We start from the raw sequence: 26,678 nt of genomic DNA on the forward strand, positions 1-26,678 counted from the left end.
TTTATTTATCAAATTCATGCAGCATAACAGCATTTTTTCTTTATGCTTTTATATCATAACTCAACAAACTGATGTTTTTATTTTTCTAATTTCTTTTTGTCTCTATAGATCTCCTCATTGTTTCCCAGTTGCCCCTGATAGGATGTGCTATGATGAAGATCAATGTCCAAACACAACCTGTTGGATCATGAACATCCCCAAACTGATCCGCATCCTGAGTAAATCCAAGTTCATCCAGACATTGAGTGCTCATGTTTATTTGCCAGTGATTGCTAAGGTTGGGTTTACAAAGACAGAAGATGCTAAAAATTCATCATACAAGACAAGAGGAAGACTTGACCATTGCCTGGAAATGAGGATGTTAGGAAATACAGATCGAGTTAGAGTTGGAGGAAGAAAGTAAAGGAACGAAGAGCTTAAAATACGACTGAAGAAAAGAGAAGTTATATTAAAGTTCCTTTTTGAGGATAAATAAACCAAAGACCAAGAAGTGAGATTTAAAAAGATAAAGAGAGTGAAAAAGGATGAGGTTGAAAGAGAGAAGAGCACAGAGCGAGGAAATGAAATGAAAGAAGGTTTGGAGGAAGTCTAAAACTGGGTCGTGAAACGAGGAAGTGATGTAAAGGGAAGGAAAGAGAAGATTATCTGTCTGTTGGGTTAACAAAGGATAAAGCAGCTCAGAGTCATCAGAGAGGGAGCAGGTTCAACATCATGACTTTATTCAACACATCAGTAAACATTTCCTCAGCATCAGTTCATATATAACCATAAAACACAGAAAAGTCCACAGTAAACTCCAGATGTCCCATCATGCCATGCTGTCTCCAGGTCGCCTCATCTCCATCACCACGGTGGGCATGGCAGAGAGCGGCGTGGAGTAGGCGGACGCCATGCTCTGCACGCCGGCCAGCAGGATGCGCCAGCTGTACCGCAGGGCTTTACAGATGTTCTGCACCACAGAAGAAGAAGAAGAAGGTTAGTGGATCTTTCTTCATGCTGAAACTACGACTGGACAATAAATCAGTATATATCACAATAGATACATGATCAGTATCAGCAGATATTACAACTGATAGAATATTCAGTACATGAAATATTCACTGAACTCTCACCCAGAACCGCACAGCATTCTGGGAGATGTAGGCAGAGGGAAGACCGTAGCTGCTCAAACTCTCACGACTACCTAAAGCTAGTGGTTACCTAGCAACAACCTGCTGAGTAATTGGTGGTTACCTAGCAACAACCTGCTGAGTAACTTGCACAGCAGCAGTTTAATGTTTTGCCATTGTTCCTCAAAACTGCTTAAAACTGAAAACTTTTAATAAAACAGGAAATGCAACACCACAAAGAAACTAATCAGTAATTATCAATACACTGATATGAAACGCTCATGTCATGGTACAGTTTTCAGTCGTGTCGTCCAGCCCCAGCTGAAGCCTCTCTGGTTTCCAGTTTGAACTTTTAAACCGAAGATCAAACCAACAACAGAATCTGTCTGGAGATTTCAGATCCAGAAGCGATCATATTTTATAGCGATGGTATTTCTATGTTTCCTCTGGAAAGAGGAAGGAGGGAAAGGAGAGAGGAAGTGAAGACCACTCTCACACCAACCAGAACCAGTGAGACCAGTAGGACTGGTGGGAAAACGGTTCTGGTCTCCAGTTCAGCTTTCAGCGCCTGCAGGTCGTCACCGTGGTCCGGTTGGTTCTTCCCACAGTCCACAAACATGACAGGTGACTCCACTGGCCTCCACCAGCTCACAGATAAACAAATATGGAGGATTATAGTGACACCTAGCGGCCTCTTCCGGTACTGCGTCTAAAAATAAGGTTTTATGGTGATAAACTGTCCACTGGATCAACAGAACGGGACAAAATGTCCATCTGGACGCCGTCCTCTGGGTCTGGACCTGGACGTTTCCTTACAATGTTATCTCTCTCTCAGTGATTGAGACTCTCTGGTTATCTGCTCAGGGAGGTGGGGTCAAAGGTCAGCACTACAAAGCAGAGTCAATGTTTAACAGCTGCAGCTAAAAGACTGCTGGAATGTCAACAAGCAGAAAAATCTGAAGTTTACTTTTAATAAATGTTTCATATTCATATATGACACATCTATGTTCTTGTTCTTTCACATGTTTTAGTATTTCCAGGTAAAACTTTGACTATACTTCACAAAAAAACATTTTTTATTTTCATTGATATATTTTTATATTAATGCTGAGAATCCTTATTGAACAGAAAAGTGACAGAAGAATGTCCAACCAGGTCAAAGGTCATCTTACCTTCCGACACTTCTTACACCTCTTCTTCCTCTTTCTCTTCTTCTCCTCCTTCCTCCTCCACCTCTTGTCCTCTTCCTCACCTTCCTCCTCTCCCTCCTCTATCAGCGGTTCATATTTATCTGGAAGGACGCAGAAATAAACGTCTTTGGATGTTTTCTGTTGCTTCTTCCCCTCCAGAGGAGCTGCGGCCTCCTCCTGCTCCTCCGCTCCCATCCCTCTCTCCTCTCCTTTAACCTCCTGCTCCTGTTTTACGGCTGAAGGACCTTTGAAACGAGGAGGAGTCAAACTTTATGAGTAGCCTGAAGCTCCCCGCAGACTCAGGAAACACGGGAAAACATCAGATTACAGAGGAATGTGGAGAGTTTGGGGAAATCAGAGGAACTCAGATGTTCAGCAGGTTGTTTGCTTTGAAGAAAAATTACTAAAACCCTGAAAACCAACAAAGACATGAAGCCATTCCTCTAAACTGTGAATGTTTTCTTTTCTGGAAAGTAAACTGAAAGCCTCCTAAAAATAGATGACTGTCGTTGAAGAGAACAGTTTTTCTCGCACTTGTTAGTTTCAGTTCTGATGTGAAACAGGATCCAGTGATTTCAACCTCAACTGGATCTTCTTGGTCTTCACTTGATTCTGGATCTTCCCCAGATACATTTATGTATCATCATTCATAAACTGCACCATCCATAAACACCTTACAGCACAGATTACTGTTCATGCTGTCATGGCTTCTTCCGTTCAGCCCAGGTCGGTACAGAAGTTGTTTCTCGTTTTCAGCCAGCGTTTTCACGGCTTTGGTTTCCATGACGTTTGTTCTTCTATATGATTGATGAACATCTTGGCTGATTCTTTTGATTTTTTTCATGATGTCACTCAAAGAAGAGGAATGTTTGAGTAAATTCACAGTGTTGCCTCCAATTTATTCAAATCTTATTAATTAATTACAGACAGGACTTTAAAGAGTTCATTTCATTTAATTAATTATATTGATCTTAAAGCAATAAATTGTATTTTTCTTTGCTACATACAAAAATCCCAAGCTGGAACCTTTCTCTTCATGCGTTTCTGGTACACCCATAAATCTGACGCACAAGCTACATCCACTAACAACTATGATGGACAACAAAGTTGTCTTTCTCTGTCCACTGGGGGTTAATTTCTGCTTCTAAGTTGATCTGATTGGATTATTGTTGTGCTAAAGGAAGTTAGCTTATCAGCAAAACTATTCAAGCCTAAAATAGCATTTCAATGCTAAACATGTTGCTAATGCTAATGTGGGCGTCCATGAATGATCATGAACTTTGCTCTGATGAACGACGGATTCAAAACTACAAAGTATCCAATAACTTACCAGTAAAAAGGGATTTTGAATTGAAAATGCTGCTTATTTTATTTGTTTGGTTTCTCATTAAAATGTGATTAATTAATCACCTGGATCTTCTGATAGGATGGGATAACCATGAATTACATCTTTATCTTAATCTTGTTTTTTTTGTCCTGGATTTTTTTGACCTTTGACTCCTTTTTGACTTGAACTTTGACCAGGAACTAAAACTTTAGCATCAACTCAGAACCTTCCTGGTTTGAGTTTAGATTTCTGTTTGTACTGTATGACTGTACCAGTCAGACAGTGAAATACTTTTCTCTCATTTTTCACTCAGGCAGGAACAAGAACAGCTATTTTTATCCTCAGGGCCTTGAGGAAGAAACCAAGGAAAGTTCAGAAGATTATGGAAGAAAATAATAAGTTTAAGTCAGAAGCTTGTTCACATTTGGCTGCTTTATTAAATTGTCACAACAGGAAAGTCCAGTGCTGTGTAGAAATAGATCACATAGATCCGCTCCTACATACATTGACAGGAGACTAAGGCTTCAGGGTGAAGCAGCTTTGCACATTTAAACAGTTTCATGGATAAATACAGACGTCATCATTTCAAACATTGTCACATTACCCTAAACGAACTACAATTAACCAACAAACCCGGAAGAAAATGGCTTCCATGTTTTCTGTTTTTTTAATCTACATGTGTGGGTTTGTGTTGTTAAGTAGTGTGTTCCCCGAGAGGCTGATGCTCTCTGGCTTCATGAGGCTTTCTGGGATTTTGACGTTTTTTGACCCTGAAGAAAGATAAACAAAAATAAGAGAAAAAGAAGTGGTTGCAGATATTAACATAATCTTGATTTATTCTTTTGTTAAATCGGTAAAAAGCTCTCCAACCACTCAGTCTCCTTCTGTAACTAACTTGTCTCTTTTTCAACTTCATTTACAAAAGCTGCTAATGACAGACTAAACGCCAAGTCACATTCTTGAAGTTTTCTGGAAACATGAGTGTGACGGCAGAACGCAGCTGCTGGAGAAACCTAAATGAGCGTAATGGAAATAAAGTCAACTGAGGTGTGACCACGCATTCAGAAAGTTGCTGGCTACTTGAAATGTCATGTAACAGTTTGTTCAAAAGCCTGTCAGCGCTGACAGGAAGTGGGCATCCTGTGTGTGTTCGACGTTGTGTGTTTTCAGTTACGAGTCTATGTGGAGTGATAACAGGAATTTGGTTTCAGTGGTTTTCATTTGCTCAGCCCTCTAGTTTCATTTATGTTCACTGACCTGAAACGCTGCACCAATCAACTTAATGGGAACTCAAACTCCATCTAAAATGTTTCTGACACAACAGTAAGACTAGATTCTCTCCAAATGTTTGAGTGGATGGCTCAAAAAAGACTCTTTAATCTTCTAGAAACAGAAAATGAGGAACACATAAGACATTCAGAACATTTCTGAGGTGTAACATGGGGTAATTTCTCCCATAAAAGTCTTAATTACCAAAGTCAGATGCCACAAGAAGCCACCAAGTTCAAAGTCAGGTCAACTGGCCAGAGTCAAAAAGTTAAGGTCAGTTTGCTGGGCAGGATCCCAAAGACCCAGGGCCTAGTCAAAGTTCACTGTCAGGTCACAAGAGTCAGGTTCCAAACTCAAACTAATGAGAACCAAGACAAGGAATCCAGTTTGAAGACATCAAGGTCCAATGGTTGTTGATGTAAGAACAAGTCAAACCTGGAGTTCCTGCCTTCGCTCTGAGACCAACACAAACCAGCTGCAAGTCAAAAGCTGGGAAGGTTTTGAGTCAAACGTTAAAACCAAGTAGGACAATTGTTGCATTTCAAAGCTAAAACTATGGAAGTCCTGACGAGTCGAGACTAGACAATGTTGAAGGAAAGACCGAGTGGTTGGTACTTCAAACGTCTTTCTACTGTTTTATAGATGTAAACTACAGCATCAAGTGGAAGACCCAACCTTGGTTCTCGGTTAGCTTAGCCACATCGTAGCTAGCTTCCTCTCAGCAGCCATTGTACTTGTTCTTCCTGTTGTAAATGTTTCTACTGTCAATCAGGTCAAACTTTCTGTTTCTTACATTTCCTTCAGGCAGACTGACGGTCAGCCCATTCGGGGTCTTCACTCCCAGACTCAGCTTCTTCTTCCAGAGGTAATAATACTCCACACACTCTGACAGGGACTTGGACCGAACCTAAAGCACACAAAACGGGTCACATATGTCATATAATCAGACATATCTGCATACACATGTTAATTGGTTCATATTGGATCAGAACCGGACCGAGACCCAAACTCACCACTTTCTGGACGCTGCTGAAGTCTTTATGGTGGATCTGCAGGGATTTAACCAGCAGCTTCTTCTCAGCGGCGCTCCACTGAACACCTGCAGCACACGAGATGTTAATGCAACATCTACCTGCTGTATTTCTGGGTTCAATCAGACATTACTGCTTGGTTCTGATCAACAGGTACCAACTGACCGGTCTGGTTGGGGAAGGTCTTTGGTTCTGATAACATCTTCTCCACCGTCAGCTGACAGAGAGAACAGATTACGATTAGATCAAACAGAAGAAACAAAATAAAAACACACCAACAAACCACCACTTAAACTGGAAAACATTCCCATCTCTATTTTTTCTTACTATAGATAATTATTCTAGAAGTTGAAAACATATTTGTACTGTTTTTGATGAAGTTTTTGTCTCTTTGGGGGGTTTTTACTGGTTTTTACTCTTTTTTTGTGTCCTTGAGGTGAGATTCAGTACTGTTGCATTTTATTCTTTTGTTCTGATTTTTGTTCAGTTTTGGGTTTGGTTGTTTTATCTGTGTGGATATTTCTACGTCTGTATTGTTTTTTTTTTCACATTTTCACTGAATTTATTTCTGTTTTGAGAGCCTGGGATGTATTTTGGCTCTTTTTACGTTAATATTTCCATCTGTTTGTGTGCCTGGTTTGGTGTATTTGTTTTTTCCCTCCTGTTTCTTATGGTTTCAGTCTCTTTGGATTATTGATGAAGGTTTTCTAACTCTATGGGACCCATAAGGCCTCTTCAGATAATAAAACCATTCCAGTTGATGATTCTCCTCATATTAATAAATTCCTTCTGAAAACTGCTTTATGATCATGTTTTACCAGGAAGTCTCCTTTGCACTGTGCCAGCAGCTGCAGGGCGTGTTCTGGTTGGGCCCGGGCTCCTGGTACCACACTGGACCGGGCCATCATCAGCAGAGCCTCCACTGCAACAACAGAACAAGAACGTTTTCAATTCATTTCCAAATTAAGAACGTTCTGTAGCTGTTTTTATTTCTCTGACCTCTCTGCTGATCCACGGGGCACTCCATCTCGTCATACGGCGTCCACAGCAGCAGTGCATTATGGGAGTCGGCCCAGGCATATTTTCTGTCCCGTAAAGACGGGATCTCGGCCTGGAAGCTCTTCCCAAAGTTGATCCGCCTGAGATTAACAGCTCACAGTTAGTAAGGGACGTTATTCCTAAAAACTGACTTCAGAAGTCGAACACGTACGGCTTGATGCCTCCTGTTGCTATGGGCTCTGGTGGAGGACAGGCGGTTGCCATAGGAACAGGGTCACCTAAAACTGTCAATCAGAGACTCGTGTTAAAGCTGCAGTTTTATGAACATATTTTTATAAAACTCACATGCTGCAGCTGTAACCCAACATGTCGCCCACTCAGTCTCGTTTCTCAGTTTTTTTCAGGACTTACTGTGCAGCTGCATGATGTCTGCTCTCTGCTGCCTCCTGGTGGTGATTGAGCGGTACAGCCCCGTCCCAGGCCTGTCGGGGCGGAGCATCGGGGGAGGGGTGTAGTGACCCAGATCAGCCATCTGAACCCGGCTGCCCTTAGATCCAGACTCTTCCTGCTCCTTCAGATGCATTATGCTGCGGTAGAGCACAGCGCCCCCGCTGGCTGGGGTGGGCATGACGCCTTTCTTCTGCCCGGACATTCCTCTGGTTTGGACCGGGACTGAAACGGGCATCACGATGGACACTGGGCTTTGAGTGGGAGAAGAGGTGTCCTAAAGACAGCAAGGACAGAAATGTCAAAATGATGTTCAGCCTAAACTTTTTAAACTGCTCTTTATTCTGGCCACTAGAGGGCAGGCTTTCTTTATAAATCTAAGCATTTCCACAAATTACCTTTTGGAACAAAAGTGTGAACATCTAAACTATGTTTTAATAAGCATTTCTGACATCTTTTGTCAATCAGAACCAGTGAGGCATAGTGCGGACCTTTTTCAGGCGTGTCGGCGATCTGAAGCCGCTGTGGGAGCGCATGTGTCCGTTTAATGCTGGGAGACTCTTAAAGTCGCGGTTACACACCGTGCACAGCAGCCGGCACCTGCTTCCAGAAACACAACATGAAACCATCTCCATCTCAGACATCGCTGATGATCGCCAGCTAATAACGACCAGACTACCTGGAGTCCAGAACCCCAGTGGCTCTTAAAGGCTGCAGCTGCTTCCCCTGGAACCAGCAGAGAAAACACAACTTAGACATCTCAAAGTGTCGGATTGTTTCATTTTCAGCTAAACAGCATCAAGACGAACCCAGTTCCAGTCTGGTTGGCTTTCAGCCCCTTTTCTAGACCCTCTTCTTCCTCCTCTACACTCATCCTTACAGCTCCGTCCCGCAGATAGGCCAGAGGTTGGACCAGAACCACTGCAGACTGGACCTCTGTCCAGAGGGGAGAAGCTGGTCTCAAGGCTGCCGGCGGCCTCCTCCGCTTCGCTCTGCCCCGGCAGGAGGTGCTGGGTTCTCTGGTGGGGATGGGTGCTGTCGGAGGACGGGAAGTAGCTGCTGGGGTCGCTGGGAGAAAGCGCGGCGGCGGGGTCCCTGCTCAGCTGGTTGGACGTTTGTTTGGGACAACCTGTCCGCATCTGAGGACCTGGACTGGAGACGGCCGGCGTTGGAGGGTAGTGAGGACTTGGACCTGGGGTTGTTGGGCTACAGAAGGGCTGCTGGGTGTTGTTTCCATGGTAACCCTCATGGTAGAACTGGTTGTTGGGGAAATCCTCAGCAGGGGAAGAGCTCATCTCAATGGAGCTCCATCTGCCCATGGCATCGGCTGCAGAGGATGAGCCCAGAGGAGGACACTGGACCTGGGACAGGGTGGGGGACATGGAGTCCCAGGTGGGCGGGGCCTGACCTGCTGGGTTGCTGTGATCAAACATGCCACCGGCATGAATCGATGGAGTGTTATAGGCTTTAGCTGTTTGCTCCACCTCATCCGTGTGGGGTGTCTCACTGGTGCTGTACTGGTACTGGGAGGGTGACTGGTCCTGGAACAGATTATCAGATCAGGGAACTGTTAGACTCTCTGCTGGTTCTGCTGGGTTATCAGGATTATGATTCTTACCTGGTAGGAGAACGTGCTCCCATTGAGATAACATGACAGATCAGAGGACGCCTCACACTTGTTCCAGTCGGTGTAGTCCAACTCTGGGTCCGGGTTCTGGTTGTACAGGAAGAGCTGAGGTTGGGGAGTGAGGTGAGGGGAGCTAACCTGAGGGCTGTGGAGGAGAGGGGAGTGGTAGGAGGAGTTGACCTGGGCTGAATGGAGGTGAGCAGGGGTCATCTGGGGCTGATAGAAGAGGTGGGACGGGGATACCTCCATCTGCGGTGAAAGGTGCGGGGAGGCGACCTGCGGCTGTGTGAGGTGAGTGGAGGTCATCTGGGACTGGGGGAACTGAAAGGAGGAAGTCTGGGTCTGCAGTCTGAGGTTCGGCGAGGTTACCTGACACATGTGAGGGGACGTATTCTGGGGCGGATATATGTGAGGCGAGGACACCTGGAAAAAACAGATGTTTAGAAACAAGCAAAACTTTAGAAATATTAAATCTGTTTGATGAACTAAGCAGGAACCTTGGCAGGAGAAAGGTTTCCATGGTTCCTGAATAAGGAGGTGGAGAAAGGAGGGAGGGAGTGCGACTGGTGGACGATGGGAGGAGGAGACGCTGCCGGGAATGTCCACAAGTCAGACATGTCTTCATACACACACACTGCTGTGGATCCTGAGCACATGGATGGATAGAAACATGGTTTATGTGCAGCAGGTGATGTTTTATCTGGACAGCATCACCTGTAAAGAGACAGATTACAGAGGAAAACACTTTCAATCACAACAAACCCAAAATGTTCCTGACCTGTCAATTAGAAAAACATTCATTGAAAGGCTGAGGTAGAGCAGCAGGTCTTTGCTCAGTTCAAGTTTCAAAAATGATTCAGACCTTTTCTTTCCTCCGATACCATTAGTGGTGAACTGGGTCTAACACTGAGTCTGACTGATCAAAAAGGTTTCTTGAAGGGGATTGCTGTGGTGGCTCAGGGGGTTAGCATGCCCCACATTTGGAGGCCTTAGTCCTCGACGCGGACGTTGCGGGTTCGACTCCTGGTCCCGACGACCTTTACCGCATGTCTTCCCCCCTCTCCTCACCCTCCTTCCTGTTGCCTACTGTACAAAAAGTACGAGCCACTAGCGCCGCAAAAACTCTTCGGAGAAAAAAAAGGAAAAAAAGAAAAAAAAAGGTTTCTTGAACAATGTTGTTTGAGTAGAAGAGACCAAAGACAAGATGTTTGACCACAAAGCGCAGAGCAACGTTTCATGTCATTAGACACATCTGGTGAGCTGGTAAGCACGGAAGTGGAGGAGTGATGATCTGAGCTTCTTGTTCAGCCACAGGTCTGGGGCACCTTGCAGTAACTGGGTCCTAACTGGGTCAGGAAAGTTTCTCCACAACGGTAGGGTCCTGCTAAGACTCGAGTCCCTCCAAGGTCACCACTGAAGCACTCGGTGGTGAGGATCAGTTGAAGTCCGAGGAACTTCAGCCGATCCTCCACCACATCCCGGCTGCCAGATCAGCCTCGACGCCTCCAGTAAACCCCGGCCTACATCTGGGTACGCCTACTGACTTTCGCTCTGTCTCTACACGGCCCTGATCACCAGAACCCTAGAACCACCACACAGTTTCACTCTTGAACTCCAGCCATGTGGACCTTCAACTACCAGACGATCTGTGGCCTCAATCCAGGCCTGCTGTACCAACAGCTGCCTGTAAACTCTCTGCTCAGCATATTGGGGTTATGGTTGTCTCCAATGTGGACAGATCTGGGTAATTTTTATGGACTCAGTTCAGGAGAATCAAATACATTTCAGGAATCATTTTTAAATATAGAGGATAAATGACGACATTAGGACTAAGTTTTGTTAATGCTGCCGTATTTCTGGCCGAAATGCTAACCTTTCAGCGACTATCGGAGCAGATCTTTTATTGGTGCTGATGTACAGACTACACAGAAGCGACATGTATCTGTATGACTAAGTGTGAACGTGTGATAACAGGACACATCTAAGAGTTCGCACCCAGAAATGATAAACCCAGCTTCCTTCTTACTAATGATTTCAACTTTTCAAAACAGAAAACTACATTCTATCTAAAACCCTCTTAGTTTTACAAGCACATTTAGATTTTTTAAAACTGGACTTGATTGAAACTGATTAAAACCTTAGTCTGAATTTCTGAAGGAAGAAGGTTTTTATAGATTTTAAACAGCTTAAACTGTGAACTCGTCTTCAATAACTTCTCCTTTGGAAATTCAGATATCATCAAAGAAACCATAAAACATCTCGATTAAAAAGTTCATATAACACATTTAAAGGTTGACACATAATAATCTAACAGTAAAATGATAATATGTAGAACATATGCAGAGAGATGTTAGCATAATAATGTAGTTTAAATGAACATTTCTCACCTGAAACATCACCGACTCCGACTCACCGACTCCGGCTGAGTGTGTGTGAGTCTGGTTTTGTGTGTTTGCGTGTTGTCAGGAAGTGGTCACATGTTCTTCCTCTCTCTGGTCGACTCATTAGACTCTGAGCTTCTTCCTCATGATGACGACTTTAGATCAACCAGCTCAAAAATAGAGTAGACTCAAATAAAACTCAGTTCAAAGGGAACGTGTTTAGTTCTAATTTAACCTAATATACACCTACATATCTACATATATGTATATATATATACACATTACAGTCACATCACTCAGTGAAACACATTATGTAGATCAACACAGACGGATGTTTTTAAGCTTTTATGAGTTAATAAAACAGTTAATGAAAGCGTAACATTTTAGGTTAAAGTATCAGACCAATAAAATAACATTTAATGAAAGTATGTTTAATACCTATTTAAAGATAGTTCTTTTCAAAAAGTACATTTAATCTGACAAACAGGACTCATCAGATCCATGTTCTAATACATTAATCTAATTTTCTTTAGACATTCCGCCCATCATCTTGTTCGGTTCCACCTGAGGTTCTTCTAAGTATCTCAGCTGAACTTTTCTGAACCGAGACTTTGTGGTTGTTCCTGGAATCAGCTGCAGCCACGCCCTCAGACCGGGGGTTAACGCTCCAGGTTGACCACTGGCACCACTGAGGCCTCCACTCTCCACAACTTCTCTATTTCTGCTTTCAGCCGTTGGTATTTCTGGAGTTTCACCTTCACCTGTTATTGATTGGGATTGCTACATCTACCACTGCTGGAGTATTTTCTGCCTTCTCTCCATTCCTCTATTGTTGAGACTGAGACTGAGACTACTGGCACTAGTTGACTGGACCTCTGCCAAACTGGGTCAGCCATTTTAAAGGAGGGGGGATATTTGGGCAGTTATTTGTGTTATGTTGCATATTTTTGTACCTTTTCAGGTCAAAGTCAGTTTTTATTGATCATAATTGATTTGTAAATGCAATAAAAGGGTAAAAGACCCAAGAAGGTGAATACTTTTTGTAGACACTATGTAGCATGTGCTTCAGTTATTTATGTTGGAGCATTAGTGTTGGTCATGGTGGCATTTAAATATAATAAACTGACTTATTTCCCCTGTATAAGATAAGCCTAAATTATAGTAATGTAGTCCAATCAGTCAATCAATCCATACTACAAAGAGATGACAACACTAAAGTCAGACAGATGTTAAAACTTAAGAACAAAATCTAATAGAACAAATTCAGATGAACGAAAAATCCACCAAGCGGAACTTTTGCCAGTTAAAAAGAATGTCAACTCCGGAAACATTACAGGGACGGACTAAACGGAAACTCTAGTATTAAACATGACCTTTTACTTCAGAATAAGAGCACAGATACAACTCGAGTTTAATTCACAGCTTTATACAAGCACCCAATTAATCGGATTAAATATGAAAAATATGATAATTATCCGAAAATGTGGTTCGATTAAAATATCAGCCGTCATAACAAGAATATTAAGAGCAAGTTAAAGTGATACTTTAGCTGCAAAAAGAGGGATGTTAAATATAGAAACAAAACAATCCCAATCATAAACAGATTACCAAATTAGACATACATTTTATGACAAATGTATGTAAAAGATTTTTTTAAAAACTGAGGAAAAACAGGTATTAAAGCACAAATATGTAAATTAAACTTAAAACATAATTAACCAACACCATCAAATTTAGTCTGGTTAGAGAAAAAGTAAAGAATGAATGATTATATAAATTAAAAGAAATGTAAATCAGTCAAATAACATGAAAAGCACTAAAGTGTTTCAAACACAGATGGTAAGTGTAAGATGTTGTTAAAAAGGTTATGGAAATTAACATTCTTTATAATAATAAACTTGCTTTTTTTATTTGTTCCAAAATAGAAAACATGTGAAGTTTTATTGGAAAACTGTACCATGCAGTTATTTTCATATGTTTATATGATTTCCAAACACATCAGCGTTCGGCTTTTATTCTGAAGGGTGTAACGGAAGTTGTGTATCTAGTGGGCTAAACGGACACCGCTGGTGTAGAGAAGCAGCGTCTCTTTGGGTCAGGTCAGTAGGTTTTTTACAGCTATATCCATATTTTAATGTGTGGTTTTAAGCCGTGACCTTCATAAAACTGTGTTTTTGTTGGTTTCTCTGCAGAAACTGGAAGAGAACAATGCTAAAGCTAATGCTAACGCTGCTGTTGGTGTTCAGAGAGGGCGGGGCTAGTCAAGCGTCCGCTCGGTTCCTCAAATTAAATAAATATTAATCATTAAAAATAATAAATAGAAACGTTTTTTTGGTGTAAAAATGCTAACTATAAGTAAAATTAAATTTTATTTAAATATAATTTACATTTATGGAAATTTTTTTGAGAAAATAAACCTTGACTCCAGATTATGTTTTGTTTACTAATTTTTAAAAGTCTAACAATAACCAGAGGTAGGCAGAGTATCCAAAAATTACACTCAAGTAATAGTAGCAAAACTTTATAATATTTTTACTCAAGTTAAAGTAAAAAGTTGCCATCCAAAACATTGAGAGTAAAAAATGGTAAAAATGTCTCAAGTACTGAATAACTTATCAAATTTTTTATCATTTAATATTTTAAAATTACATAATCAGACGGATCAAAATATAAAGTTAAGTGGAAATGTTGATAATTTTATATAAGTAACAAAACATAACAAAATGAGGCAAAAGAAAAATGATCCAAATCTTCAATAAAAACTGATGAAACTTTAACCAAAGCTGCAGGTCTGTGTCTGTCGGGTGAATTTCTGGTCAAAACATGTTTGTTTTTCATTTAGAGGGGAGAAAATCCAGAAACTTTACTCAAGTAAGAGAAATAGTTCACAATAAAATTACTAAAGTAAAAGAAAAAAAAACAACATAGTAAAAATACTACCAAAAGTAATTTATTTCAAAAGTTGCATAAGTAAATGTAATTGAGTTACTACCCAACTCTGACAATAACACTACCTACTGTAAATGTGAATAAACTGCGTCTTGTATGTGACCTTTGACCCCTGGCCCCAGGTGTAATGAAGCTTTAGACCCCAGGAGGACGATGCTGTCCCACCTCAGAGGGACGTTTTGTGTCCTGAGCGCTGGAGTCCAGCGGGCCTGGAGCAGCTCCAGCTGCCTCTTCATGGACCCGTCCAGTCCTGGGCTGGTCCTCCAGTCTCAGTCCACTGATGTGTTCCAGAACCTGGCGCTGGAGGACTGGATCGACGCCCACGTTGACCTGCAGCAGCGCAGCGTCCTGCTACTGTGGAGGAACCGGCCCACCGTCGTCATCGGCCGCCATCAGAACCCGTGGGCCGAGTGCAACCTGCCGGCCATGAGGAGCGCTCAGGTCCCTGTGGCCCGGAGACGCAGCGGCGGCGGGACAGTCTACCATGACCTTGGGAACCTCAACCTGACCTTCTTCGCCTCCAAGAAGGCGTACGACCGGCGGAGGAACCTGAAGGTGGTGACGGACGCCCTGCGGAGAGTCCGGCCGCAGCTGGACATCCAGGCCACGGACAGGCTGGACATTTTACTGAACGGACACTACAAGATCTCAGGTAGGCTGGCGCCCCCTGCTGACGATCCAGAGTCACAGCTTCCGTTATTACAGTTGGAAACTAGAGATCAGGATGAACTCTGACCCGAACCTTCAGAGCCACATAAAGATGGTTTCAAAGTCGGCTTTAAAGTAAAAATCACTGGTCAGTTTAGCACCACAACACATTAAAGATCTGTTGCTGTTGTATGTTGATACAACAGCAACAGCTGTTGTATCAACCAGACCTCCCAGGTTCTGGTTCTGGATGCAGAGCAGAACCAGAACCAAACGTGGAGAAGCAGCATTCAGCTTCTGTTCACCACACATCTGGAACAAACTTCTGGAAAACTGTAAAACAGCTGAAACACTGAGGTCCTTTAAATCTGGACTAAAAGCCCAGCTGGTTAGAGCTGCTTTTAACTGTCATCACTGTATTGATCAATATATTTGATGTGTATTGATGATTTTGATGATGACATTTCACAAAATGTAATGTTTATTAGTTTCTCAAAGTGGTGACTGATGTTTTTATTTTTGTATTTTGATGATTTGATTTGAATTTCCTTGCTGCTGAAATATGCTATACACTTGAACCTGATTGATTGATTAATTGATTGATTGATCACTATTGTTATCATTAATGTTGTTTCCAGGCACAGCATCCAGACTCAGCAGGAAGTCCTCCTACCATCACTGTACCCTCCTCCACTCGGCAGACCGCTCTGCCATTGCCGTTCTGCTCCGCCCCTCCTGTCCCGGTATCCGTAGCAACGCCACACCCAGCATCCCCTCACCTGTGGCCAACCTGTCAGACCACGCCCCCTCCCTGCAGTGGGAGGAGCTGCTGGAGGCTGTGGTGCAGCAGTACAGCTCAGGTGCTCTGTGCTCTTCGCTGTCTGGGTGAAAACGGTGAGGTCCGGTTGGCTAACGTCTTTCTGTACTCTCCCTCTCTGACCCGCAGAGTTTGGCCTCACGTCTTCGTCCCAGTGCGTCGACCCAGCAGATGAGGCTCTGTTTCCGGGTGTGGGCAGTATGGAGGCGGAGCTACGCAGCTGGGAGTGGACGTTTGGGAAGACGCCAAAATTCAGTGTGGAGACACAGCTGGAGCTGAGGGACGAGAGGCCGGCGGCTCGCTGCAGCGCTCAGCTCCAGCTGGAGGTGAAGAACGGGCGGGTGGAGAGCTGCCGGGTGGAGGTACCAGCCACCTGGCTTCCTGAACGGCTCAGCGCCTCGCTGGCCCAGGCTCTGCTGGGAGAACGCTTCTGTCCTCACAGGGCCGCCGCTGCTCTGAGCGCGTTGCTGCGCTGCGAGAGCGGGCCGCTGCACAGCCGCCTGCACAACCTCTGTGACGTCCTAGTGGCTGCCATGGGCTGAGGACTGATGCCCCCTGCAGGCTGCTACTGTCATTACAGCAGTCAGACACAACAAGCTCCACATACTGTGGATAGTAAACTGTTTTAACCAGGATACAATCATAACAAATATGTACAGAAGAAGATTCAGGCTGATGAAAACAAAAGAGTACACACTTTATTCTTAAAATTATGGTTTTATTCTCAGAATTCTAGATTAAAGTCTCAAAACTAACAAAAAAAAGTCCGAATTCTAACTTTAATTTCATAATTCTGACTCTAATCTCAAAATGTATTTATTTTTCTCCAAATTTGACTTTGGTCTAAAAGTTCCCCAGAATTCTTTCCATCTATCTTTTTTTGGCCCTAATCCTCTTCCGTATCCTTAAGAATGAATTCAAGAAGAGCTTTAGGTATTTTTTTCTATCACACTAACATTAGTCTCACCTCATATGAGACTTATTATGGGCTGCTGTTTACATAAAAAAATATTAATAACCAAAGTTTAAATGTGTTTGAAAATAAAGACTATTTTTACATGTGGGCATTTTTACTCATTTTTAGTACAACAACATGTAATATAGTTATAATTAATGTTTTGAAAAAGAAAGACGTAAATACAAAAAAGCGCATGCGCAGCAGTTCATCTCCAAGCCATGTGTCCACCAGGAGGAGCTAAAATGAAGATGTGTCACTCTAACGTTGGGTCAAGAAAATATTAAATTAATTCACTCGTTTACTTTAACTGTTATTTTAATTAATATTGTAAACCTGTATTATAAATGTAAAAAATACGTTGACACATTTCTTTACGAAATGCGCTGTTAAACCTTACTAAGATTAAGTTTTTAAAAGCAGAGTGAGATATCTCCCATTGTGTTCTCAATATATAATCTTTGTCCAATGTGAGCCGTCGTGTTCGTCGGCCAGTAGAGAGCCAAGTTTCATCTGAAGCACAGCGGCACCATGGGGAAGAAACAGAAGAAATCTGGAGAGGACAGGTAGGGATGACATGTCCTGCTGTCCATAAACATCTGTCCAGGCTGGGACCGGGCAGAGAGAACTTCCCCGTCGTCTTAAATCCCTGAAACGGGCCTGTACCCCGCTGTTTGAACCGTTAGCTTATCGGCTAAGTGATGCTAACAGATGCTAACCACGAGTCATTGTAGGTGTGTGAGTTCAGGTGAGGCTGCTAACAGTCTGGAAGTGGGTTAGGATTAATTACACAACCACCGGGGCTGTGGTGAACTATCTCTGAGTGGCGTAACCCTGAGCCGGGCTCCAGGCCGCAGGTTGGGGCTTACCGTCAGAATCTATGGCGGCTAGCCGCGTTAGCTCCGACACAGTCCTGGCTGTAAACAGCTGCCACCAGCCGCACTCCAGTTTAAAGAGGCGACCAGCTGCTCTTACTGTTACCCAGGTGAGATTACCTGGAGACTCGTTCACCGGGCGAGAGGTGTGTTGGAACCGTTACCTGAGGGAAGAAGGACACCTGCCGCACACCTGAGTCTGCTGAGACAGGTGTGCTGCGAGTTCAGCCAACTGTTCATCTAGTAATAATGATAATAATAATGAATAATAATGGTAATGGGATAATAATGCTATAATACATCCTCAAAGATCAGTGGACTTTAAATTCTGATGAATATGTAACACTGTAACTAGAAGACATTTTAAATTATCATTTAAAAATGAATTATAAAATCTTTGGAAACAAAATTATCCTTAAAAAAAGACCAAAGAACCAGACTGAAGAGTTTTATCATCCACACTTTGAAAGAGAAAAACAGTAAATCATGCAAAAATAAAAAATTGAACTCATTGTAATTTATCATGTGATTAATTGATTTATTGCTTATTTACAATTAGTTAAATGTTTAGTCAACTAATTTCAGGCAGCAACCGGTTGGACAGACTGTGTTCCTCTTTGCTCGGAGAATCAAACCACTGGAGCGTAAACCATTCTAGAAATGTAAAACTTGAGTTTTTCATGTTGGATATGAGTTCCTGCTGCAGGTGGTCAAAACGTGGCTCTCCTAACGGTTAGCCCTGAACACAGAACAAAGTGAGGCTGAGTTCAGGGAGCTGGGTCACAACGAGACTGACGAGTCAGCAGCAGCTCTGGTCACCTGACCTCATGGTGTGTGTGTGTGTGTGTTTCTAATGGTATGTGTGTGTGTGACCAGTGCCAAAGATGACGGCGTGGACATCGACGCTCTGGCTGCAGAGATTGAGGGAGCCGGCGCCTCCAAAGAGCAGAAAGGGAAGAAGAAGAAGAAAGCAGCCAAGAGAGAGGACTTTGAGTAGGCCACCATCAGCCAGTCTTCCTCTTCCCTCTGCTGCAGCGCTCTGACTCTTCTCTCTCTCTATAGTGAGGACGACATCCTGAAGGAGCTGGAGGAGCTTTCCCTGGAGGCTCAGGGAGGAAAGGCCAAGGTACACCTGAACGCACCGGAATGCACCTGAACGCACCGCCAACCTCTTCACATTCACTGCCTCTCTCCTGCTGCAGAAAGCAGAAACCCCAGAAGAAGTAGACGCTCCAGAGCCTCCCAGACCAGAGAAGAAGAAAACCAGGAAGGGGAAGAAAGGAGGAGCGAGTCCTGAGGATGAGGAGGAGGAAGGCCATGTTGATGGAGATAAGAACGGAGAGCAGAAGGAGAAGAACAAGGCGAGGAAACGTTCACGTGTTTATCTGATGGCATTAGCATCATAACGTCTGGACTTCAACTTTGACCTTTCATAGATAAATCCTCATTTATTGGTTATTTGTTGTTGTTTCTGCAGGCGCCTCCCGCCGCGCCGCCCTCCGACTCCGACGACGACAGCTCCTCCCGCTCCCGGCTGAAGGCCAAGGCTGGGAAGAAAGGAGGGAAGAGACAGTCTGTGTCTGATGATGAGGAGCCCAAGGAGGCGGAGCCAAAGGGAGACGGAGGGAAGGAGGAGGAGTCTGACGACGAGGAGGTGAGCTCCAGGAGAGAGAAGAAGAAGAAGAGCAAAGGGAAGGGGGCGAAGGCGGAGAGTGATGGTGAGGAGGAGCAGGAGGACGAGGCGGGCGGCTTCAAGATGAAAACGGCGGCGCAGAAGAAGGCAGAGAAGAAGGAGAGGGACAAGAAGAAGAAAGAGGAAGAGAGGATGAAGCAGAAGAAGATGAAGGAGAAGGAGGCCACCGTGGAGTCCAAACCAGAACCAGAGAAGAAGATGACAGAGGCAGCAGCTGTGGAGGAGCAGGAAGAACCAGCAGCAGAAGGTATGATGTCATCAGGTGAGTGTTTATCTGTCTGGAAGCAAAGCGATGACTTTGTGTTCTTCTTCTGCAGACGAGAACGAAGGAGACAAGAAGAAGAAGGACAAGAAGAAGAAGAAGGGAGAGAAGGAGGAGAAGAAGAAGGGTCCCAGCAAGGCCACGGTGAAGGCCATGCAGGAGGCGCTGGCCAAGATGAAGGAGGTGGGAGGCTGACTGGGGCATGCTGGGAAACGTAGTCCTGCTGAGGCTGCAGTCTGACTGTGACTGTCTGCAGGAGGAGGAGCGGGCGCGAAGGGAGGAGGAGGAGCGGCTGAGGAGGCTGGAGGAGCTGGAGAAGCAGAGGCAGGAGCAGGTAGGCAGCGTCTTCTTCTACTGCTGCAAACAGCGCTGCTCGCTCACCCCCAACTCACCCCAACTCACCCCCAATTCACCCCAACTCACCTCAACTCACCCTGCAGGAGCGGCTGGAGCAGGAGCGCAGGGAGAAGAAGAAGCAGAAGGAGAAGGAGAGGAAGGAGCGTCTGAAGAAGGAGGGCAAGCTGCTGACCAAGGCCCAGCGGGAGGCGCGGGCGAGAGCCGAGGCCACGCTCAAGCTGCTGCAGGCGCAGGGTGAGGGGGCGGGGCCAGAGGGATTCACAGATCCACTTTTATCACTTCCAATATCTGAGGTTTAGTATCGGCCGATTCCAATACAGAAGAATCATGAGTCATGTCAGCAGTTTTCTTTCCTCTCATATCTTCATGGTGAATGTAAGTCTGAAGGGGCCTCTCGTAGGGGGCGTGGTCAGTTTGAGGGGGCGTGGCCTCTCCTCCTCAGTGGTTTCTGATTGGTGTGTTCAGGCGTTGAGGTGCCATCCAAAGACAGCGTGCCAAAGAAGAAACCATTTTATGGAGACAAGAGGAAGAAGAAACCCAACGTCCAATCACCTGAAGGTACTCTTCCTCTTCCTCCTCTTCATCCTCTTTTTCCTCGTCTTCCTCTAAATCTTGTTTTGTTCTGTCAGAAACATCGGAGGTCACGTCGCCAGTCTCGGAGACCCCGGAGCCCGTTGCCATGGAGACGGAGAGCAAGCCGCCGGCTGCAGTGCCAGGTGGGTGGAGCGGGCGGAGGGCGGCGGGTGGAGGCCAAGCAGCCGCTAACCACTGATGTTTCTGTGCAGAGGCGAAGGCGGACGCCGACCTGGACGACTGGGAGGCCATGGCCAGCGACGAGGAGAAAGGTGAGAGGTCACTGAGGTCAGAGGTCACTGCTTCCTGCTGTAAGGGAGAGCAGCAGCTGATCCGTTTCTTCCTTTTATTCATGAACAAACAGAGAGAAAGAGAAGACGAGCAGCAGGTACTTCTCCTTGTGGTGCTTTGACTAGGCCGCTGCTCGGTGTGCGTTTGATTCCTTAAACTAGAGATTAAATCCTCTAACAGCCTGACGGTTTATTACTGACCGCATCACAGCTCCTTCCTTACACTGTTCATCTGATCTCATCTTAAACTTTTATATTTTTTTTCTGTTTTCTTTTTTAGTTAAATTAATTTTTTTTTAAATAACTCGTTTTATTTTTATTTAATTTTTTTTCACTTGCAGCTACATTCAGTCTTTGAAATTTATTATATTTTTTTGAAACAATTTTATTTAAGCTTAATCTTTAGCTTTATTTTAAGTCATTATTATTTATAGTTATTTAATATTTTCTATAATTTATTTTTAATTCCTAGATTTTCTCTGTTATTGTAGTTAGTATTTTTAAGGTAGAGTAGTATTTATTTAGCTGTAGAGTGTAAAGCATGTTTGGTTTGTTTTGTTGATGTCGGCCATCTTGGTTCAGTTTTTTTACCCGACTGTTTGATCCGTGTGGCGATTGTTCACCAGAGCTGAAGAAAGTTCACATCGAGGTCAAAGAGGAGACGCCGGCTCCTCGTCAGCCGGCTGCCAGCGAGGAGGAGGAGGAAGAGGAAGATGAGGAGGACGACGAGGAGGATGAAGAAGAGGAGGAGGAGGAAAGCGAGGAGGAAGCTGAGGTGGAGAAAGAGAGCGCGCCAGTGAGTCACGGGAAGAGGAGAGCGGCGAGCGAAGAGGAGAGCAGCGAGAGCGACGATGATGATGGCAGGACGAAGGAGGAGCGGCTGTATGACCGAGCCAGGAAGAGGATAGAGGTGAGCTCCAGCAGCAGTCAGTGTTCCTACGGTGCTGGAGTTTCTGTCGGGCGTTTCACGGTTTGGTGATGAAGTTTTTAAAAGCCTAAATGTCTGAAACATCCACAGTTCAAACCAAATATTTACAGATAATACAAAATTGTTTTCCATCTGTCTGAAGTTAAATCAGATGTAACTTTTATTATTTTACGTTAGTTAGAATCAACAAAATTATTTCTATTTGCTAAATGCCAGAAAACTTTGTGATATTTTTTAGAAATTTATTTTTAACTTCTTCAGACGAGTCAAGTGTGAGAGACATTTCAAATGTTTTATCTTTTAGTTTCCTTGTCCTCCTGTAGGATGTGTAATATTACCACAAGATATTAATATTAACAGTAATAAATTATATGATATAACTGTGAATTTAAACCGTCTATTTTAGTTAATTTGTGTTGTTTTGGTGCTGGAAAAGTTAGAAAACTTACCTTGAAATTGTTTGAATTGTACTGTGGGAAAAGTGAGCGTAGTGAGAGCTCGTCTGAGTTTGGCCTATCTTTGGGAACAGAAACGACGAGCGGAGAACCTGAAGAACACGGACCCGGACCGGCTCCGAGCGCCAGTGGTGTGTGTGCTGGGACACGTGGACACAGGGAAGACAAAGATCCTGGACAAGGTGACGCTGCTGCCCCCTGCTGGTGGTGTCCCTCCCTGTTTGGAGGCAGAAGTTTTATTGTTTTAGTGGTTTTATTGTTTTTGTGTTTTTTGTGTGCAGCTGCGTCACACACACGTCCAGGACGGCGAGGCCGGAGGAATCACCCAGCAGATCGGAGCCACCAACGTCCCCAAGGAGACCATCGAGGAGCAGACCAAGATGGTTAAAAATGTACGACCGCTCACTCCATGCTGGATTCAGTGATGGTTTGCAGCTTGTTGAGCTCTGTGTGTGTGTGTGTGTGTCTGTGTGTAGTTTGACAGGGAGAACATCAAGATCCCCGGTATGCTGATCATCGACACCCCAGGACACGAGTCCTTCAGGTACAGCCTGTCCTCTGCCTGTCCACAGCCTCTCCCTGTCCCCAGCCTGTCCTCTGCCTGTCCTCTGCCTGTCCCCAGCATGTCCCTGTCCCTTGCCTGTCCTCTGCCTGTCCCCAGTGTCCTGAGTGTCTCTGTGTCCCTGCAGTAACCTGAGGAACAGAGGCAGCTCTCTGTGTGACATCGCCATCCTGGTGGTGGACATCATGCACGGCTTGGAGCCTCAGACCATCGAGTCCATCAACCTGCTGAAGGAGAAGAAGTGTCCCTTCATCGTGGCCCTCAACAAGGTCTCTTGCTCCTCCTTGTCCTCTTCCTCGTCCTCTTCCTCTCCTCGTCTGACTCTGTGTGCTCTGATCAGATCGACCGGCTCTACGACTGGAAGAAGAGTCCTGATACGGACGTGGTCGCCACGCTGAAGAAGCAGAAGAAGAACACCAAGGACGAGTTTGACGAGAGGACCAAGGCCATCATCGTGGAGTTTGCTCAGCAGGTGATGAGCAGCCAATCACAGCTCTGCTCCCATCAGCCAATCACAGCTCTACTTCCTGTCCCTCCCAGACTGACTGCTTCCTGTCTGTCCCCAGAGTCTGAACGCGGCGCTGTTCTTCGAGAACAAAGACCCGCGGACGTTCGTGTCTCTGGTTCCCACGTCGGCCCACAGCGGCGACGGCATGGGGAACCTGATCGCCCTGCTGGTGGAGCTCACCCAGAGCATGCTGGCCCGCCGCCTGGCGCACTGCGACGAGCTGCGGGCGCAGGTCATGGAGGTGAGCCGGCGCCTGGCCCCGCCCCCTCTGCCTCCATCATCATCGTCGTCATGACGGCGGTGTGTCTGTGTGTGTCCAGGTGAAGGCGCTGCCCGGCATGGGAACCACCATCGACGTCATCCTGATCAACGGCCGCCTGCGGGAGGGAGAGACCATCATCGTCCCCGGGGTGGAGGGGCCCATCGTCACGCAGATCAGGGGCCTGCTGCTGCCGCCGCCGCTCAAGGAGCTGAGGGTCAAGGTCAGCAAGACAAACTACAACCTGATTTATTATCATTTGTTTTCCTATTTTTTTCCGGTTTGATTCAGTTTTGGGTCAAAAATGTTGATGTTTCTTTTAATTCCTCTCATGGCTGAGATGTTTCTTTTAATTCCTCTCATGGCTGAGATGTCATGAATCATAAATAATTTGCTCTCATTGTTTGGTTGTTGTTGTCCAGAGTCAGTATGAGAAGCACAAGGAAGTGTCGACGGCTCAGGGAGTGAAGGTTCTAGGTAAAGACCTGGAGAAGACGCTGGCAGGGCTCCCCCTGCTGGTGGCCCACAGGGACGACGAGGTCCCCGTCTTGAAGGTATTGCTGTTGTTTTCCGCTGCGTTGTGTTGTGGCTAACCGCTAACGGCTAACGTCTGGTGGTCAGGATGAGCTGGTGAAGGAGCTGAAGCAGACGCTGAGCTCCATCAAGCTGGAGGAGAAGGGTGTGTACGTCCAGGCCTCCACGCTGGGCTCCCTGGAGGCGCTGCTGGAGTTCCTCCGGACCTCCAAGGTCCCGGTGAGTAACTGCCCCCCTGACACCTCCAACAGGAAGTCACCTCCAGCTGACCACGCCTCTCTTCCAGTACGCAGGCATCAACATCGGCCCTGTGCATAAAAAGGACGTGATGAAGGCGTCCACCATGCTGGAGCACGACCTACAGTACGTGGCGCCCCCTGCTGGTACGTTGACCCGTCTCCAGGCGCCGTCTGACGGCCGGTTGTCCGTCCATCCGCAGGTACGCTGTCATCCTGGCGTTTGACGTGAAGGTGGAGAGGGAGAGCCAGGAGATGGCCGACAGTCTGGGCGTCCGCATCTTCTCTGCTGAGATCATCTACCACCTGTTTGACGCCTTCACCAAGTACAGAGAGGACTACAAGAAGTCCAAACAGGAAGAGTTCAAGTAGGAAAACTCACCGACACAGATAATAGAAATACAGTTCATGTTCTAACCACAGGAGGGCAGTGTTGTCACGATTTCATCACAATAACCCAAAAAACTAGATTTCAGAACAAACTAAATCCAAAAAGCTTGAAGTAATTATCAGTTTATAATTACCTCCTGTTGTCATGGTGATTCCAGGTCTGTGTATTTGGACTCCATGTTTTTATTGACTGTACATCGATACACAGCAGGTTTGGTGGGTTGTGATCAGTTTCATCCAGACCTCAAAACCCTTTAAAGTGTCTTAAAGTCTGCAGTCTCCAGTAACCTTTGACCTTTAGAGCCTAATGCAGTGAGTCTGGGTTGACGCCCCCATGTTCACGGTGTTTCTGCCCAGGCACATCGCCGTGTTCCCGGTGAAGCTCCGCGTTCTTCCTCAGTTCATCTTCAACTCCAGAGATCCCATCGTGATGGGCGTGTCGGTGGAGGCGGGGCTTCTGAAGCAGGGGACGCCGCTCTGCGTGCCCAGCAAAGGGGTGAGAGGCACCGGTGTAACCGTTGGCGCTGTTTTGTTTGCGTTGTGTAACCACGGTGCTGGGCGTTGCAGTTCGTGGAGATCGGCGTGGTAACCAGCATTGAGATGAACCACAAGTCGGTGGACACGGCGAAGAAAGGCCAGGAGATCTGCGTGAAGATTGAGCCCATCCCCGGGGAGTCGCCCAAGATGTACGGCCGCCATTTTGAAGCCACTGACGTCATCGTCAGCAAGGTGAGGACACGCCCATGGGGACGAGGGGCTTATTCTTTCTGTTGCCATAACAACGGCTGCTCTGTATGGGTGCAGATCACGCGGGCGTCCATCGACGCCCTGAAGAACTGGTTCAGAGACGAGATGCAGAAATCGGACTGGCAGCTCATCATGGAGCTGAAGAAAACCTTTGAGATCATCTGAACCGGACCGGACCAACCGGAGCGGAGCCACAGAAACACCAACCAGCCAGCCAACCAATCAGACGCTTCCTGCAGTCGGAGCGGCGGCGCGGCGGAGCGGAGCGGCGTGTCTCTGTGGACAGCGGCTCCTCACTGTGTGACAGCGATAGCCTAGACTCACTCCAACGTGCCTGTTCTTCAGCATCATCATCTTCCTCTTGGCCCTCGCTCTTTGATGTGCTGCCGCCACTTCCTGCCCCAGGCTCCGCCCCCTTTCCCAGCAGCCTGGAGCTCCGGACGGAGGCGGTGAACGGCTCAGACTCTGACACGCTGACGTCTGTTTGTCTTGGCGGCCATGTTGGAAGGCGGGGAAGCAGAAGATTTTAAACTGTTTTTGCTGCAACTGCTGATGTAATAAATTCCCATGATTCTAATAAAAGCTGCAGAACGACGATTAATTTCAGTCAAAATACTTTATAAAAACCCAGAAACATTTTACAACCTGTGGTTAGCATATTTAATACCGTTTATATGATATTCTGTCATTTTATTGGACGACAGTAAAACCAGATGCTGGGATGAGATTCTGGTTCTGTTTTGGTCGGTTTAGTTCCTCCTGTCTGCGAGGCGTTGCTTCGATTTTCTCCTGTCGTCCAGGTTTTACAAATATTTCCAATTATTCATCAAACTGCTCTTTATTTCACGTCGGCCTCCATCCTGATGCATTTGGCTGGAAAAATAATGAATTGTGCAGAAAGATTAAATGTCTTTAACCTGCTTTTATTAACTCAAACAAATCAGTAGAATCTGTTTTTCCTGTCGCCTCTTTGATTTCAGTTGATTTAGTTTTCTGTATGTTCTGATTGTTAAATTAAGTTTGTCCTGTATTTGTTACAGTTCAGCTTCTGATTCCAAAACTTTAACCACAAAAACATCTACAACATTTTTTATGCTCAAATGTTTTTAGTTTAAATGTATAAAACACCTTCCTCCCTCAGGTCAACAGCCGACTGGAAACAAATGGTGTTGAGTTAAAATTTATGGATCAGCAGGGAAATAAATTTATAAAGTCCACATTTGGAAAACATGGAATTAAATGTAAGTACTGAGGAGAAAG

General features: G+C 45.3%; 3 protein-coding genes across 8 annotated transcripts; 2 read left to right on the forward strand and 1 right to left on the reverse strand.

Annotated features, from left to right (window-relative positions):
• Positions 1-952: 952 nt before the first annotated feature.
• Positions 953-16,844, forward strand: lipt1 (lipoyltransferase 1). Its single transcript, XM_005813433.2, has 5 exons — positions 953-975; positions 5,700-5,760; positions 14,621-14,981; positions 15,616-15,837; positions 15,924-16,844. Exons 3-5 carry the CDS (start codon positions 14,756-14,758, stop codon positions 16,334-16,336), a joined length of 861 nt encoding a protein of 286 aa, XP_005813490.2. The 5' UTR covers positions 953-975; positions 5,700-5,760; positions 14,621-14,755; the 3' UTR covers positions 16,337-16,844.
• Positions 4,041-11,641, reverse strand: LOC111607627 (transcriptional-regulating factor 1-like). 5 transcript variants are annotated; one of them, XM_023329740.1, is made up of 14 exons: positions 11,387-11,641; positions 9,497-9,713; positions 8,991-9,422; positions 8,182-8,913; positions 8,052-8,098; positions 7,864-7,975; positions 7,337-7,649; positions 7,137-7,209; positions 6,926-7,065; positions 6,745-6,848; positions 6,092-6,143; positions 5,909-5,994; positions 5,689-5,802; positions 4,041-4,396 (listed from the first exon to the last, which is right to left on the reverse strand). In XM_023329740.1, the coding sequence occupies exons 2-14, from the start codon at positions 9,653-9,655 to the stop codon at positions 4,361-4,363; spliced, it is 2,400 nt and encodes a 799-aa protein (XP_023185508.1). In that variant the 5' UTR covers positions 9,656-9,713; positions 11,387-11,641; the 3' UTR covers positions 4,041-4,360. The 5 variants fall into 5 exon arrangements, with proteins under 5 accessions (XP_023185508.1, XP_023185509.1, XP_023185507.1 ...); XM_023329741.1 differs by having other exon boundaries at positions 4,041-5,802; positions 9,497-9,645; XM_023329739.1 differs by having other exon boundaries at positions 4,041-5,802; positions 7,864-7,972.
• Positions 16,845-17,206: 362 nt separating the features above from the next.
• Positions 17,207-26,013, forward strand: eif5b (eukaryotic translation initiation factor 5B). 2 transcript variants are annotated; one of them, XM_023329674.1, is made up of 27 exons: positions 17,207-17,315; positions 18,501-18,617; positions 18,687-18,750; positions 18,827-18,985; positions 19,102-19,564; positions 19,635-19,762; positions 19,836-19,913; positions 20,020-20,170; positions 20,402-20,494; positions 20,566-20,652; positions 20,722-20,781; positions 20,874-20,897; positions 21,426-21,709; positions 22,257-22,364; positions 22,464-22,574; positions 22,659-22,726; positions 22,872-23,013; positions 23,085-23,216; positions 23,311-23,493; positions 23,573-23,734; positions 23,934-24,065; positions 24,133-24,264; positions 24,332-24,408; positions 24,485-24,649; positions 25,029-25,167; positions 25,239-25,400; positions 25,476-26,013. In XM_023329674.1, exons 1-27 carry the CDS (start codon positions 17,281-17,283, stop codon positions 25,581-25,583), a joined length of 3,564 nt encoding a protein of 1,187 aa, XP_023185442.1. In that variant the 5' UTR covers positions 17,207-17,280; the 3' UTR covers positions 25,584-26,013. The 2 variants fall into 2 exon arrangements, with proteins under 2 accessions (XP_023185442.1, XP_023185443.1); XM_023329675.1 differs by lacking the exon at positions 20,874-20,897.
• The last annotated feature ends 665 nt before the right edge of the window (positions 26,014-26,678 follow it).

Source organism: Xiphophorus maculatus, chromosome 24 (assembly GCF_002775205.1).
Source record: "Xiphophorus maculatus strain JP 163 A chromosome 24, X_maculatus-5.0-male, whole genome shotgun sequence".
In the NCBI taxonomy this organism is placed as follows: Eukaryota; Metazoa; Chordata; class Actinopteri; order Cyprinodontiformes; family Poeciliidae; genus Xiphophorus; species Xiphophorus maculatus.